The sequence below is a fragment of the Acipenser ruthenus genome, chromosome 14, assembly GCF_902713425.1.
Source record: "Acipenser ruthenus chromosome 14, fAciRut3.2 maternal haplotype, whole genome shotgun sequence".
Lineage (NCBI taxonomy): Eukaryota > Metazoa > Chordata > Actinopteri > Acipenseriformes > Acipenseridae > Acipenser > Acipenser ruthenus.
This window is the reverse complement of record NC_081202.1, coordinates 37,493,239-37,509,313: the sequence shown is the minus strand read 5'-3', so window position 1 is coordinate 37,509,313 and position 16,075 is coordinate 37,493,239. Positions and strand designations below refer to the sequence as shown.

The window sequence follows — 16,075 nt, the reverse complement described above, 5'->3', positions numbered from 1 at the left end:
CTGATATTGCCTTGCAATGCATGTTTTACTTTTCAATACTAACTATTCTACAATAACACAGGGCAGTGGGGGTCGCGTAGTCGTATTTATTGCTAGAACTTGGGGTCGCACTGCAACGAAGTTTGAGAAATGCTGCTCTATTGCAATGAAGCAATGCTTTGTGCAGATTGTCCATATCTATGTGCCCTGTAATCATTTCAATGTTATAAAATCAGCAAGAAACTGCAGTACTCTTAGGTTTAGGTAGATGCAGTTAAATTAACATCCTGCTTCCTCCTACTTTTATAACATTTACAGTGCTCCCCCTTTATAACGCTGTATTTGGGAAGTGCAGTGTGTGTCCCACTGGATAAAGGGGTGCCTATAATGGCAGCACTGTTTTCCTTGTCAATAAAAAATTCTACTTAAACGAAGTAACCACCACCAATAATACTGAAGTGTTTCACACTTACAGTATTGTAAACGGCATGCTTAATATGATCACTGACATTCACCAAGCTGAATGTTAATTATCATATTAATCTCTTCCTTTCCTTCCCCTTGTTGTGAAGGTATGGGGCTTGCCATAGCTGGTTAACCACACTTAACAGCAGTGCTGCACTGGGAATCACTGGGTAGGCAAGGATTCCTGTGGCTGGTGAAGGAACCAGCCTCGTCATGTATTAAAATCAGGCACAGTAAAACAGCTTAAATCCCTCCTTCGTCATACTATTACTATCAGGCACAAGAGAAACGGGATGTAATACACATTGTACAAAGTAAAAGATCAAATCAAATAGCAAAAGATCAAATCAAATAGCAAGACTGTTAAAAAGAGGAATAGCACAGAGGAACTACAGAGAATGCCAACCGGTCACATGGGTTGTGGCTTCGCCAATAGCTTTAGGATATTCCAGTAGTGAGGTTGGCTCACCACAAGCAACACTTTGGTGAATCAAATGGATGTTGGATAAAGCCTCTGACACAGGCAGGTTTCCCAGCACAACTTATACCTAGTACCTACAGGCAGACAACACATACCACAAAGTGGCAAACAGGCACCCACTACAGGTCACAAAGTGCATCTGCATTACACTCGTGCTTGATATCGGATGTGCCCCCTGCTTTAAGATGTTTAATACATGAATCCCAGTGCAGCTCTCCTGTTCGGTGTGCTTAACCAGCGACGGCAAGCCCCATACTTTCACAACAAAGGAAAGACAAGGAGGACATTAGCACCTAGTGAGAGGGACATACAAGCCATGGAAAGTCATCTGAAATAAACCCATGTATCATTATCTTTTGAAGATTATGGAAATATTGAGAAAACATTGAGCTTAATAAGTGCCAAAAGACTGGTGTTGGTTATTTGCTGCCTGTTTTACCCCATTCAAGATCAATTTCTTACTAAATACCATATTATCTCTGGTTAGATATATGTAGTAATAACATGTAAAACAACTCGGGATGGGGCATTTTAAAATGCTACCAGTCTTGGCAGCCACCATTACAGAGACTCCACAGATAAAGACAGAAGTGTAAATGCAAGGTGTAGGGGCTAAGACAGAACTGCATTATTACTTGCCAGCTTGGTTAGTTGTAACAGTAGCATTGATAAAAGATCACATTAAAACCTTGCAATTGAATTTCTAATAGATTTTTGCATTTGTGCAACCTCTTTTCTGAATTAGTCCTGTATGTAGGGGTAAGCTCATGCTCCTACTTGCATCCAGTCACTCTGCTACAGTCTAGCTTACCTGTAGCTGTGTGTAGCGGTCTCTGTAAGACTCTGCTTCATCCTTTTCTTTCAGGAAATCCTTTTCTAACATTGAATGCTTCTCCATAAGCTCCTCCAAATCCTGCAAACATCAAAGAGACAGAGCTGCTTTTACGAATGAGAACGAAGGCTATTTGCACAGCTAAGCTTGTCCGGTTACTCGTAGCTGATTGTTCCCAAAACTTAGTCAAGCTGGGTCTTAAAATATCCAAGTGATTCTACTTCAGCAACATGACCAGGTAGTCCATTCCATACGCTCACTACTCTCAGTGAGGAAATGTGTCCAGTGTCCTGGGAGATAGCTGATGGAAGTGCAACACAAGATTTATGGAATTATTTATTAAACTATTGTGTTACTCAGAATTAAAAATGTGCAACAAACTTTAAAACTGTTTGAGTTGCTGATTTTTATGTAATTGTACCAGTCTACTGATGGCTATTAATATTGTAGCTACTATTATTGCTCCTTAGTACAGAAAAATTACCTTTTTCTGCAGTTTTGTTTTTCCTCTCACAAATATTTTCTTAATAATTACACTCACACTTTTAATTCGAACCTTTTCCTCTTCGGCAGCTGAAAGTTTAGCCTCCAAGCTGGCTAGTGCTTGTTGGAGATGAATCTCGGATTCCCTCGCTGTCGCCAATGCCAGATTTACTTTCGGAGAAGCAGATGCCTGCTTGGCTTCTTCTGGCAATGTCAGTGGAGAGCCTGATGGATTATCCAGAGAAAGCTGGAGCGGCACCTGAATATGAATATACAGATAATTCCAATATTGGGATAATTGGAGGTCAGATGACACAGTGAGTTAAATGCCCGTTCCTTTCCCTTCATCTGGGTTTAAATCTATCTTAGGTCATGGGTAAAGTTTAGTGTCACAGTTTAGCCTTCAGTGACAATGACAAAACGACCACACAATACAGCACAGTTTGGACAATTTGCAGTCTTATTAAACCTTCATCAGCAGTAAAAAAAAAAGTATTAGAAGGTAATAATTAATATTTTATTTTCTAATAAATATTTTCTTGCACAAAATTTGAAAGGCAGAAAACTACCCCAAAAATATGCTATGTCCTAACCAATCTGACAACAGATCTCCAGTATCTAGATTCTGAAACGCTCAAGAGCTTCCACAGTTCTCATAATAATAATGAGCAGTTCTCATGATAATAACTGTTACATAGTGGTGCCTCCAGTATATCTACTTTAAATATGTGGCTATATGCACCTCCTGCGATAACAATAATCATAGCAAAATCATGGACAAATGAAAACACTGGTACTAAGAACAAGCTCACCTGTTGCTGCACAGCTGGAAGTACGCTGGAAGGAACAGGTACAGGGGCTGGGTCAGGTATGTCAGCCTGGTAGAGGGAAGGTTCGGTGGGGAGGCTTACAGCAGAAGAAGCAGTCTTGTCCGTGAGGATGTCTGGAGGGGAGCTCTGTGTCAGCTTCATCCCCGGAACTTCAGAGGTATAACAGACAAGGAAAATGACTACAGTAAATGGTAAGTAGAAAGGTGTTGCAAGATGGAGCTAGTGTTTTATTGTTATGTGGCTGATTTCTGTTTGATGGTACAAAAACCAGGACAAGAAGACACAGTTGGAAATTAAGTGGAGATTAAGGGAAGGCGACACCTGATTACATGGGGGTATTGAAAGGGCTACCTAGTTACATTGTTCAGGCAGAATCACTCGGATCCCTTAAGACCCAACTTGACAAAGTTCTGAGATCAGTCAGGTACTAGGAACCGGACAGGCTTAGATGGGCAAAATTACCTCTTGTTCGTAAAATGTTCTTATGTGTTCTCTGTGCCATGTGCCAATATGTATAAACATGAGGCGATTTCCAGTTAGTAGCAGAACATGTAAATTGGCATCTCTTCACACTAAAAGAAAACAGTGTCTGTTTCTTCAGGAGGTTCTGGTAGGGAAAACAGAGCTGTGTTTGGTAAAAATGTAATCTCCAAAGCTACTAGGCCCTTATAGTTTTAGAAGATTCTAAAATTAGTTTTTATTTTTCCAACAAAATCATACAGAATACACATCAATCCCCGATTCAACAATGTCTGCCAACACATCCACTGACTGGCTTTGTGCAGTCTGTCACAGTCCTATATGGACACTGAATTTTGATAACCCAGCAAAGCCAGTCCTCTTTGAGTATTGCTATAGCTTACTGGCCCATGCTGTTTCAATGTTATGTATATTTTATTGGTAACACTTTCCATTAAGGTTCTTTGACTGCAGTGTAATTACACTGTATTAACATCTCAATTAAATATACAGTTGTGCAGTTACAATGCAACAACACGCTTCATCACAAAAATAAGTATTTATTTATTAATTTGAAGTATGTATTTGTGTATGGAACTCCTTTGTATTTGTTGTGTGCCCTGTGGCTCCCATGATTCCTAGCAACCAGAAACAATCAAAGGACATCAAGCACATTACAACACTTAAATGAAATGATCTTTTTCCAGGATGTGAGAAGGAGGAAGAGAGAAGAAAGATGGAATAAGCCTTTTGCCTATTTCCTTTGAAGTTAAAACTGTGGGAAAGGATGTTTAGACAGAGGTGCCATTTCCCTTAAAACACAGAATAGAGTGGAATCACCTTTCAAGTTGTCATGAAATCGAGGGTACACTAAAATCTTCCCTGCCATCTGGCTTTCCTGCTCCAGCAATCAATATTAAACCCAGAAGCGTCTAACCAGCTTAACTAACTCTAAAACCCAAATACTAACTCAATCTAAAACCCAGTTAATTTGGTAAATTATAGTTTCTCGTAAAGTGTATGTTTCTCCAACAATACTCTTTCGTTAATTAAAACCCTGCTTTTCCCAGTGCAAATTAACTCCTGATAAATTATGACAATTAACCCGGATTTGCTTTTAAATTCCCACGCAAACAAAAGAAATAGTCCGAAGAAGCACTGCTCGTGAAGATATTAACATTATTTTTCGTAAATCAACATAATTTCGTGAAATCACATTAGGACAATTATTTAATAACGAAATAGGCACAACGACAGCTTGAAAATGCCAAAATCAATGCTGCATACCGATTTCTTGATTAAGACTGGAGTTATTATTTAGGAACTTTTGAAAATCCTGCCCTGTGTGTCTAATCAAGCTACCCTGGGGATGTGGCCAGGAGCCCCCAGAAATCGCCATCGAGAGAACAGCAACTATAGTGTCAGCCAAACAGTACACAACAATAAAAGGTACAAATAAACCTATTTGAAATACAGACTTAAACTAGGGGAAAAACGAGATAAATCTGTTATGCTGGTTCCATTCTAATCATACTCTCACAGTCACTATAACTAATGTCATCATTACGTGTAGAAACAAACCTGTTCTTTTATCGTACACATTGTGGCAAAACAGGCAGTTAAACAAATAAATCATCCATAATAATAATAATAATAATAATAATAATAATAATAATAATAATAATAATAATACCACAACTTGGCAATTGTGTTAATGATTATGAAATGCATTATTTATTAATACAAGACAATGATAAAATTAAAATATAAATTAAACTTGTATAAATGTTTACTTATCGTGCTCAATCCTGGAAGAGCAGCAGAATTCAGATCATGCAGAACTAACATTCAATGCTGCCAATGTATTTTCAGCGTTAAAAACGCCACCACCGTTAATGCCAGAAACAGACAGTTCGGTGTTTTTAATGAGTTTTATCTCTCGGACATTCTGGATCATCAGAACAGAGATTTTTGCTCTTTTAGAAGCTTGAACCAAACACATATTCTTCCGTTTGCTCATTGCTACCACTAAATAATCCTATAAGCTTAAAATGTCTGTTTCGCTTCAGCCGATCACACAGGATACATGCGAGTCCACACTTTTGAAGCCGAATTTTTGCAAACCAATGGTACGCACAGTGCGTAACATGCGTATGGCTGCGGGCGCCAATGGATGTGGCATCTTTGCCTACCCCAGACAAAGTCTTGTATGGTACATATTGCTGGGAACAGGAAGGACTGTAAGTAATTTATTAGGGTAAAATTCCATGTTAATTTAACTGAGAAACAAACAACTTGAGAGAGTGCTTAAACTATACGACACCTGGGTTTTATGGAACAACACTTCACTTAATATAACCCAGCAAGTATATGAAACCACCTTTTTCCATTATTGTTCTCAAATACAATCTCAGTAAAGGTTCTCTTCTCTTAAAGGTCCCACCAACTTACTAAAAGTCCACACAAAATGTTGTTTGTTGATGACACAGCTATTAATATACACTTAAAGACTTTGACACCATGTCATAAGTTATTGCTACTCCCCAGATGCCACAAGTTAGGATGACAGCATTTAAGAAAATAAAATATCTTGACCCAACATGGAAAGCCCAGGACTCAGAATTTACAAGGTGATGCTGAAAACTTCACTTCAGGGATCAGCTCTTAAAGCAAGCGTAAGGAAACACAGAAGGAAAAGGTAAATGGCAGAAGCCTGGCTGATGTGTGTTTGAAAAGACTGGACGTACACATTTGTTTTTGTTAAAGGGTACACAAGGACATTTTTATTTTATTGTGTTACACACAATGTTCCCATGTGTTGCTACAACTGTTTATGTTAGGTGTGTGTATTGTTTTAAATGTGTTTTTTTTTTTTTACAGAACTACATTTCCCATCATCCTCCTGCTCACATATGTAACAGATGGATTTACCAGTGAGCAGGAGGATGATGGGAAATGTAGTTCTGAGAGGTCCACGGATAGTGATACTTGCCCCTGGCATCTGGGGCAGCAGTGTGGAGTAGTGGTTAGGGCTCTGGACTCTTGACCGGAGGGTCGTGGGTTCAATCCCCAGTGGAGGACGCTGCTGCTGTACCCTTGAGCAAGGTACTTTACCTAGATTGCTCCAGTAAAAACCCAACTGTATAAATGGGTAACTGTATGTAAAAATAATGTGATATCTTGTAACAATTGTAAGTCGCCCTGGATAAGGGCGTCTGCTAAGAAATAAATAATAATAATAATAATCTGATAACGGAGGCCATAAGGAAACAAGCTGGCTGTGACTGCATCAGCGCTCAGAGAATATCACGGACATTTGCAGAGCTATTTTCAGATGTTATAGTAATAAAATAATGACTTGGATCGCATTATTGAGGCGTTTGGTGATAAAATTAGTGATCAGGAGATGATTGATCGGTATGTACGACTATTATTATTATTATTATTATTATTATTATTATTATTTATTTCTTAGCATATGTGAAAGCTATAGCAAACGAAAGGGTGGGGCGGGGCTGGAGATGCCTAGTGAGTGCTTTGTTGATATGCAAGGCCTTTTAAACCCGTTTGACTGTGGAAAAAAAATACTTTTAAACAGCGCATCTAAAATTAACTGCGCGTGTGAAAATAAATTGGACCTGTCTCGCCTGACACGCACTTAATAAATGGACTGCAAAGGGTTAATCCAGCAGCAGCGCCTGGTTACGAGTTATCATTCCCAGGCTACCAGGCATCACTACTCAATGCAAAGAGTCCTCTACCCTCTGCAATAACATTGAAGTTGATAGTGCCTTCCTTGGTTGATTGGTTGGAACAATTTTGAAAATTGTATAAATTGTGATATTAAATTGTCATTCCTCATACTTGTAAATGACTGCAAGTGTGTGTGAAGCATGACCTTGGAAAATTAGATGTGCAAATAATTCCATTCTGATTTGAAACTAGATTTGGTCCACAGTGGAAAATGCATAAAAATATGATTAGTGAATAAAGATGTTTTGTGTTAAATCGCCTAGTTAAGGCAACTAAATTAGGTTTCTTTAACACATCAAATTCACACACACATAATACCTAAACCAAAAAGGAAATAGTTAATTTACTACAGCAAAACCAAATGAAAAGGGACATTTTTTTTACAATACTAATGTAAAAATAGCAGCAACCTATTATTAAAAAGGTCTTGAAATAACAAAATGGAAACTGGCTACGATGAATACTTCCCTGGGTTGTAAAGTTAATTCCCTACATGCTACCACTGACTTGCACCTAGGAGGCTTTCAAAGCAGCTAAGGGCATATTTCAGTAGCAAATTGTTATTATGAAGGATTTTCCTGTTCACTCATTAATGACGACGTTAGAAGTTGAAGCCAAAAATAAATAAAGGAAATAGAAAGAACAAAGCATATTCTTGGTACTTTACTCTGGATACATCCAAGGGACATCTACGCAGCTCTCCGCCCTCCTCGCAACTCAGAGATAATCTAGAACAACCCACTAGTAGGTGGTGCAATAGAAATGTATACATAAAGGTACAGTAAGCAATTAGTAAAGGGTTATTACAGAGCCCTAGCTGCACTTCAGTCGATTCTAAAAATATTCCACTGATTCAGCAGCAACAACTTGACTCAATAACTCATCCCTAAACAGTAACCACTTCTTTTGTAAAACCATGCCTCCAACCCTTTGTCCTAAGTCTGTCTCCACTCAAGTGTCCTCTAGTCCTGGTCTCTGTAGTGTCTATTTTAAGAATGTCACTCGTCATTGTTAGACTCTTTCCAAAGCTACAGTGTCCTTTTTGTAAGGCAGGGGCCAGGAGTGAACGCAGTCCTCTTAGTGCAGTCTCACTATAATACAGTTTTGATAACCAAGCATTCTGTTTGCATTTCAATTGACTCCCTACACTCTCTGATTATTGACAGGTCTTTCTCGTGACAGACGTGTTCTAGTTCTTTACCACCCTTTTGGTATTTGAATTCTATATTTTTGTCACTGGCAAGTAACACATTATTATTATTATTATTATTATTATTATTATTATTATTATTATTATTTATTTCTTAGCAGATGCCCTTATCCAGGGCGACTTACAATTGTTACAAGATATCACATTATTTTTACATACAATTACCCATTTATACAGTTGGGTTTTTACTGGAGCAATCTTGGTAAAGTACCTTGCTCAAGGGTACAGCAGCAGTGTCTCCCACCTGGGATTGAACCCAAGACCTTCCGGTCAAGAGTCCAGAGCCCTAACCACTACTCCACACGATGTCATTTTGCAGTTTGCATGTACCATAGGTAACATGGTGTGCCATTTTATTTTTATTTTATTTTATTTATTTATTTATTTATGTATTTATTAATATGCTTTACCATATCTCTCAAGGCATTAAAGCTTTTACCCATGCTTTCACTATGCTTTATAAACTTAAGAGATTCCAGACTGCCTGTGCTGTAGTGTGCGTGTTGGCCACTGATTCCCCCCAGGCTTCATTTTGTCTGCAAATTTTACAAGTATGCTAACTAATCCTTTGTCCAGGTCTACAAAGATATGAAAGAGCAGGGGTCCCAGCATTGAGGGGGGTAATTTCCTATTAGAAAATCATAAAAAAAAAAAGAAAAGTTTGTTGATTCCATAAGGATACATTTGTCTTCTTTTTGTTTACAAAGGAGAACAACAGAAAAAGACACCTAACATCTAAACAGGGACATGATAGCTGTGATGCTAATGGGAGGTAAGATTTTTTTCATTAAAGATTGATTTACTACATCAGAAAAACTGCAAACCCGAGAGGTTATTATTACTGATAGAAAGGTGCCAAAAATGTAATATCCTTAGGTTAAACTGTAATTACAGTGTACCTTACCTGGAAAAAAAGATTAAAAAGAACTGTAGAGTTTTGTATTATAGATTAAAGGAATACAGCATTCATTTACTATTACAGTACCTCGTAAGGTTGTTATACGTCTTTCCTGTCATAAAATTGGAATCTTGAAGATGTTAAATCTATACCATGCCTTAGGGACTCGATGTTCTATGCGTTTAGTTATACCAGAACAATTCAGTAAGGGATGTTTTAAAGTCAGCCAGAATGACTACCACATTTTTACTTCACCTATAAAGTGGTATTGAATTCACCTGGAAGTCTTCCATTTGCCTTGCAGAAAAGCTCTGGTTTATGGATAGGGTATTACCTGTTTTGATTCCAGATGGGTGCTTGTGATAATCAACCCTTACATTGTATAGCACCTCAAGGAAATGCAGAGTAAAAATAAAACACATGTGAATTCATCACAAAAATAGATAACTTGCTGTTGATAAACAGGAAACGTTCCTGGTTCCTTAAACCACCCATGATTTCTAAAAGCTTGGAATAGAAAACAAAAACAATATGGTCTGTGAACCCTGTGACTGGTACCGCCAACATATTTCCTGTTTCCAGAGCTGCAGAGTTAGTTGATGATTATGTTTAAGTGTTTTACAGGTATAATATCCTCCCCTTTAGCTGGCATGTTATTATGATAAAATGATCTCAATGACTATCTCGCAATGACCTGTTATCTATAACAGTGCTGCTCAGTGTTTTGAAGTTTTGCCCCTGCAGCACATTGACATATTCGTTTACCTAAATGAAACTAGTATTCAAATGAATATTTTGGAACCTACTGACAGGTATTAATTAAAGTATGTTTTTATTGACTGATCATACACAATGGGAAAGCATGTACTAAAACTTTGGAGCAGCAGTGTGGAGTAGTGGTTAGGGCTCTGGACTCTTGACCGGAGGGTCGTGGGTTCAATCCCAGGTGGGGGACACTGCTGCTGTACCCTTGAGCAAGGTACTTTACCTAGATTGCTCCAGTAAAAACCCAACTGTATAAATGGGTAATTGTATGTAAAAATAATGTGATATATTGTAACAATTGTAAGTCGCCCTGGATAAGGGCGTCTGCTAAGATAATAATAATAATAATAATAATGTGTTACTTGCCAGTGACAAAAATATAGAATTCAAATACCATTATGCTGAGTAAATTAATTTAATTGAAACATGCAAAAGTACATCTTTATTTTTTATATTGTGTACATTGCCTTTGAAAAGATACACTAGGGGGCGGAGTTGAGACGGCACTGAGTTATTATTTTTTTCCTCTCAGTGCAGACGCTGTTTGAGCAGAACAGACGGGAGGAATAAAAATAAGTTCAACGCCATCTCAGATTTCAATAATGTTTTAAGATCTGTGTCGGAGAGGGGTGGATAATGTGCAGACATGTCTTTGTGGTTTTCTGTACATTTACAAACCGCTAGAAATACATTATCTGAAGTGACGAAGTCGGGGTGAGTATGTATACAGACAGATTCCCCAGTCTTGTTTTAATTTAGACAGCAGTTTATTCCAGCTCTGAGACTAACATAGCTAAAAATGTTATATTCTTCTCCTTGGGCATTTCTTAATATCTATAGAAATCCCTTAGTATTTTAAAAAGATTTTCTTATGATGTGCATTTTCCACACTCGAGACAATTTGTTTCAGCTAGTCCTGAAGGTCCGTTTTGCTAATTTCCAGTTCATTGAATTGTTCTTCATCCAAATCCAAATATTTTCACTGCTCTATATGAAAACGTCAATGCAAGTAATGCCTCCATGATGCCAGATAGATTTCTGCCCAGAAAAATAGGTTTAAATAGCACGCCTATCAGTGGTTAAAGCCTGCTGTCCAAACAAACTAATTATCACTCACTCTAGGGTGCACAATGCGATTATAGCCCTTTAGTAAATATGGTGTGAATGAAGCTCATCTCATTATTCAGAGTGGGGTGCCTCATTTAAATACATTATCATGCATTACCATACAAATCACATATTCATTCTGATTACCATAGTGTGGCACTATAAAATCAGTGTATGCCATGATATGCCCACTATTTCGTGCGACAATGAATACAATTGCAATAGTAAATACGGAAATCAGGAACATGCACATTAATTGCAATTATGGTGCACCATAATGTTTAGTGCGCTTTCGTAAATGAGCTCCAAAGTTTCACTGTCAGCAATATTTATGGTAGAACAATAACCTGTAAACTCATTACAATTAGAAAACGATTGAGTGTGAACAGCCAATCAGCTTCCAGATCCAGCAGGCTTCTATTTTGCATAGATGCCCGCTGGAACATTGACATGCTTAACTGTGAATTAATTTTTAAATCAATCCGCACATGAATACAGCCTTTTTCCCTTAACATTCTAATCTACAACTAATCTGATAACATGAAAAGCTACTTAAACATTGATACTTGCTGATGCTGGTCTAGAGACAAGGGAAATCATGTCCGTGACAGGACACCGCAATGAAGGCTCAATTCGCAGCTACTGGACAGCAAATCAACAGGAAAGACACAATTGGTCCACAATTCTGTCATCAGCTGGTTCCAAACAACACCCTCCCTCAAAACCAGCCAGTCAAACTGACAACCCTGCTTCAGTTCCTTCCGCACCAGCCAATCCACTCCCTGCTACCTTGAATGAGGCCCCGCCTCCAACAAGAAGTTTCGAGTCCGACTCTACACTACACAGACTATTCAACAATTGTACAGTTAATTTATCTGGCAATGTCCAGATAAAATGTAAAAAGAAAGAGTAATACCCCAATAAATAAATAAATATGTTAGACAAATAATAATAATAATAATAATAATAATAATAAACGTTTTCTCTACGTGTATATCATTTTTCTATTCTAATTATGTTAGGGACTATTTTCCTCAGCGGAAGGTTACCCATCGAAAATAGTTTTCTAACAGCGATAGAGCCCTCTCGATGCATGCTCTACCGTGTGGCAGATGACCTTGACTTTTGTTGGCGCATAACTCCAGTCGCAGTCATCTACCACACGGTAGAGCATGCATCGACGGATCCACATCGACGGGCTCTGTGGCTCAATTATTGCTGTCAGAACAATAACCTGTAAACTCATTACAATTATTGCCATCAGAAGTTTTTCTGTGATTAACATTGCACTGAAGGCCTCAATTCATTTTTCATATTAAGTTGACAATTTACTAACTGTACCAGTACATCAAGTTATTCATTTTAAGCTTTATCAACCAATTTGTTTCATAATTAATGGGTAGTTTTACAATGTATTAACAGCAGCAGCATTTTTTTGGTATTTCCTGTTGAAAATATGGACCAAGACAATGATTAAAATGTATTTTCTTTCTGTGTAATTATTTTAAACTAAAGGCTGATAAATCTGTCCTCACTGAGGTCTAAAATAAGGGTATTTGTGGTTTTCCGTTTAAGAATCCCTGCTCCTTCTGACTTCAAAGACAAAAATAAATTATAAGCCAGTCACACCCATTTCTTTTAAGTGTTAATGCTTTTGTCTGTTTGAGGAGTTCAAAAAAATGTAAATGTCAGAAGTTGGATTCCCCACTGGAGATCATATTTTATTTAATGGGATTGTTTAACCCCTTTTGGGGTGGCATGGTCTTCCTTTTACAAACATAAACCCTAACAGTGCCATGTTTTTGAGGGAAATAGTTGGTTAGTTGAGAATGTATAATGAAAATCTCAGGGTTGACAGTGTTTTTTCTATTTCATGGGGCCATACAATTTAGTGTTCAGTATAAATTAAAATAAACGAATAGTCCAAATTAAATAATCACATCTATGAAACTTAAAAAAAAAGTTTGAGCTCAAGATTCATAGCGATATATTCTCTACTAAGACCCAGAGAATGTGAGCGGAGTGGAGTGGTGACAGAATTCCGCTCAGCGCTCATAATATCCTCCGCTCCGCCCTTTCTTCTACTCCGCTCCACTGCTTGCGATTCCCGCTCCGTTCCACTCACATGGTATTAAATATAAATAAATAATGACACTCTCTGCTAAGACCTTACAACATGCTTCTAGTTAGTCCCCATAAGGGCTTTTTGTGTCAATGTCAGACTAATTTGATTAGTAGTTAGTTTCACCTCCCACCCTTGTGCAAGCTTCCCTGCTAACAATTGCGTTGTGATGGCTGCATGGGTTTTTACAGATTACAAACTATTCTCATTCACTTACCTGATACTGATGAAAGCCCTTGTGAGAAACTAAATAACATGAATGGATATAGGTGAGAGAATTATATAATTGTATACACCATATTTATTTTACCTGTAAACTTGTCAAATATGAAGCCAATATCTCAAAGCATTTAGTCTCTATAAAATCAGAAACCAAAAAGAGTTGCAGGACCACAATATCATAGGCATAATAGGTCTGGGGTAAAGGTGAAGGAAAACATACTCTGAATAGTCTGCTTATAGTCTGCACACACACACACACACACACACACGCTTACAGTCTGCACACACACAAATGCTTATACCCTGGACACACTGCTGCTTATAGTCTACACACACACACACCCTTGTTATATCACCCCTCACTATACTGCGGATTCGGATAGATATCGGTGTTGGAGTTGCCTCCCCATGTTTACTGTTTACTGTTTGCTGTTTACTGCGTATGCCTTAGCTGCAATATACATAGGCACTTAGAATTACTGTTCGTTTTATTTCCTACTGCACATCACAAACAACAATATACAAAACAATTAAAAACAAAGCATTAATATCGTAATGTTATCACGTACACACGTATTGCACAATAACACAAAACAAATTAAAGATCTACTTGCTAGTTTTTATTTTAGCCAACAAGGTGTTCACTTGTGGCAGCAATGCACTAGCAAAAGTCTGTATGTATGGATGGATGGATGGACACCTCCACGGTTTCCCAGTCACCAATGGATAATAAGAACATTAGAAACTTTATGACCAAGACAAGGTCATTCAGCCATCAATGCATGTCATGTTTCTAGAGGACTCCCTTACATTTCAATCAAGCAGATGAAGCAGGCTATCATTCATAAATGACTGAGATACAAGAAAGTTTGATTTTCCATGTGTTTAAAACAGACAAGACAGAGAACTGTGCTGAAATGTTGTCTACTTGACTGTAATAAATCAAATCTTTGAGAGGCTAGTTACTGCATTGTACCTTATTATTATTATTATTATTTCTTTCTTAGCAGACGCCCTTATCCAGGGCGACTTACAATTGTTACATGATATCACATTATTTTTTACATACAATTACCAATTTATACAGTTGGGTTAATTACTATTACCAGACCCTGTGGTTATCCCTTAATTATATCATGCTAATTATCTTATATTTTTATTTATATAAAGCAGCATTATTACAGTGACTTTGTTATTTTTTGTGTGTTTACTTATTTTTGTTTTTAAAAATCTAGTTAAAGGGTACATCAACACTACATGAATGACAAAACATAAACAATCCCATCTTGCTGTTCCGAATGTATTTGGTCATTGTATAATAATCCGTATGCGTCCAAAACATGTTTATAATGCTGCCCTGCCAATGTCCAAAATCATTCTTCTAGGGCATCTCTTCTGAGACAAAAAACTTGACTTCCTCGTGTACTGTCAGATGTACCGGCGCTTGCCCAATGAAGCGTTGTGTAAGCTATATTACCTCCGTGAGGAAACACGCTAGTCTGTGTGACAAACATGGTCAGTCTAATTTTCCATAAGGAAGGAAGTTGTACCTTTGTGTACATCTTTGTGTAGTAGAAAACCAAGACGTTTAAGAACGCTGACGCTACTTTCCAACGTCTCATGGAACATGTGCTGTGGGAGTTTAGAGGACGCTGTTGTTTTGTTTACATAGACGATATCATCATCTATTCTCCCAGTGACTCCCAACATTTGAAGGACCACAAGCTAGTGTTTGAGAAGCTACACCAGTGCAGCAGTGTGGCGTAGTGGTTAAGGCTCTGGACTCTTGACCGGAGGGTCGTGGGTTCAATCCCAGGTGGGGGACGCTGCTGCTGTACCCTTGAGCAAGGTACTTTAAACCTGGTCAAGTGTAACTTCTTCAAGAGCTCATTGAAGTTTTTAGGACATATCCTGGACTAAGGTAGGCATGACCATTGACCTGGAGAAGTTAAAAGCCATCCAAGAGTATCCAGTACCTACCAACCTTAAGGAGGTACAGCGTTTCATCGGGTTGGCAGGTTGGTACCATAAATTTATTCCATGTTTTGCGGACATCGCAGCTCCCCTCAACCATCTAAAAAAGAAGGATGTGAAGGAGCCCCTCTGGTTTTGTCACACCCAGATCTTTCTAAGACCTTTTGGGTCTACACAGATGCAAGCGAGGTCGGTCTTGGTGCAGTGCTTGCCCAGAGAGAGGAAGATGAGGAGCATGTGATTGCGTATGCTTCCAGGGTGCTCAATGGGACGGAATGTAATTATTCCACTTTTGAAAAAGAATGTCTGTAAGTAGTGTGGGTGGTTGAGAAGTGGCGTCACTACTTGGAGGGAGTATTGTTTCATATGGTGACGGATCATGCCGCACTAACATGGGCTTTTAATGCTCCGAAGATCTTCTCGGCTGATACGGTGGACACTTCAGCAGTTTTCTTTCACTGTTTTGTACAGAAAAGGCAGCATCAATGTAGTCCC

At 38.2% G+C, this 16,075-nt stretch overlaps 1 protein-coding gene across 4 annotated transcripts in view; it reads right to left on the bottom strand.

Annotated features, from left to right (window-relative positions):
• The window catches only part of LOC117419455 (coiled-coil domain-containing protein 91-like), a 242,464-nt gene that overhangs the window by 151,477 nt on the left and 74,912 nt on the right, over positions 1-16,075 (bottom strand). For all 4 annotated transcript variants that reach the window (XM_034032207.3, XM_034032206.3, XM_058986475.1 and 1 more), the window contains 3 exons: positions 3,053-3,219; positions 2,299-2,499; positions 1,737-1,838 (listed from right to left, as the gene is read on the bottom strand). In XM_034032207.3, the coding sequence (XP_033888098.1) occupies positions 1,737-1,838; positions 2,299-2,499; positions 3,053-3,219 (470 nt within the window). The remainder of the gene's footprint in view (positions 1-1,736; positions 1,839-2,298; positions 2,500-3,052; positions 3,220-16,075) is intronic.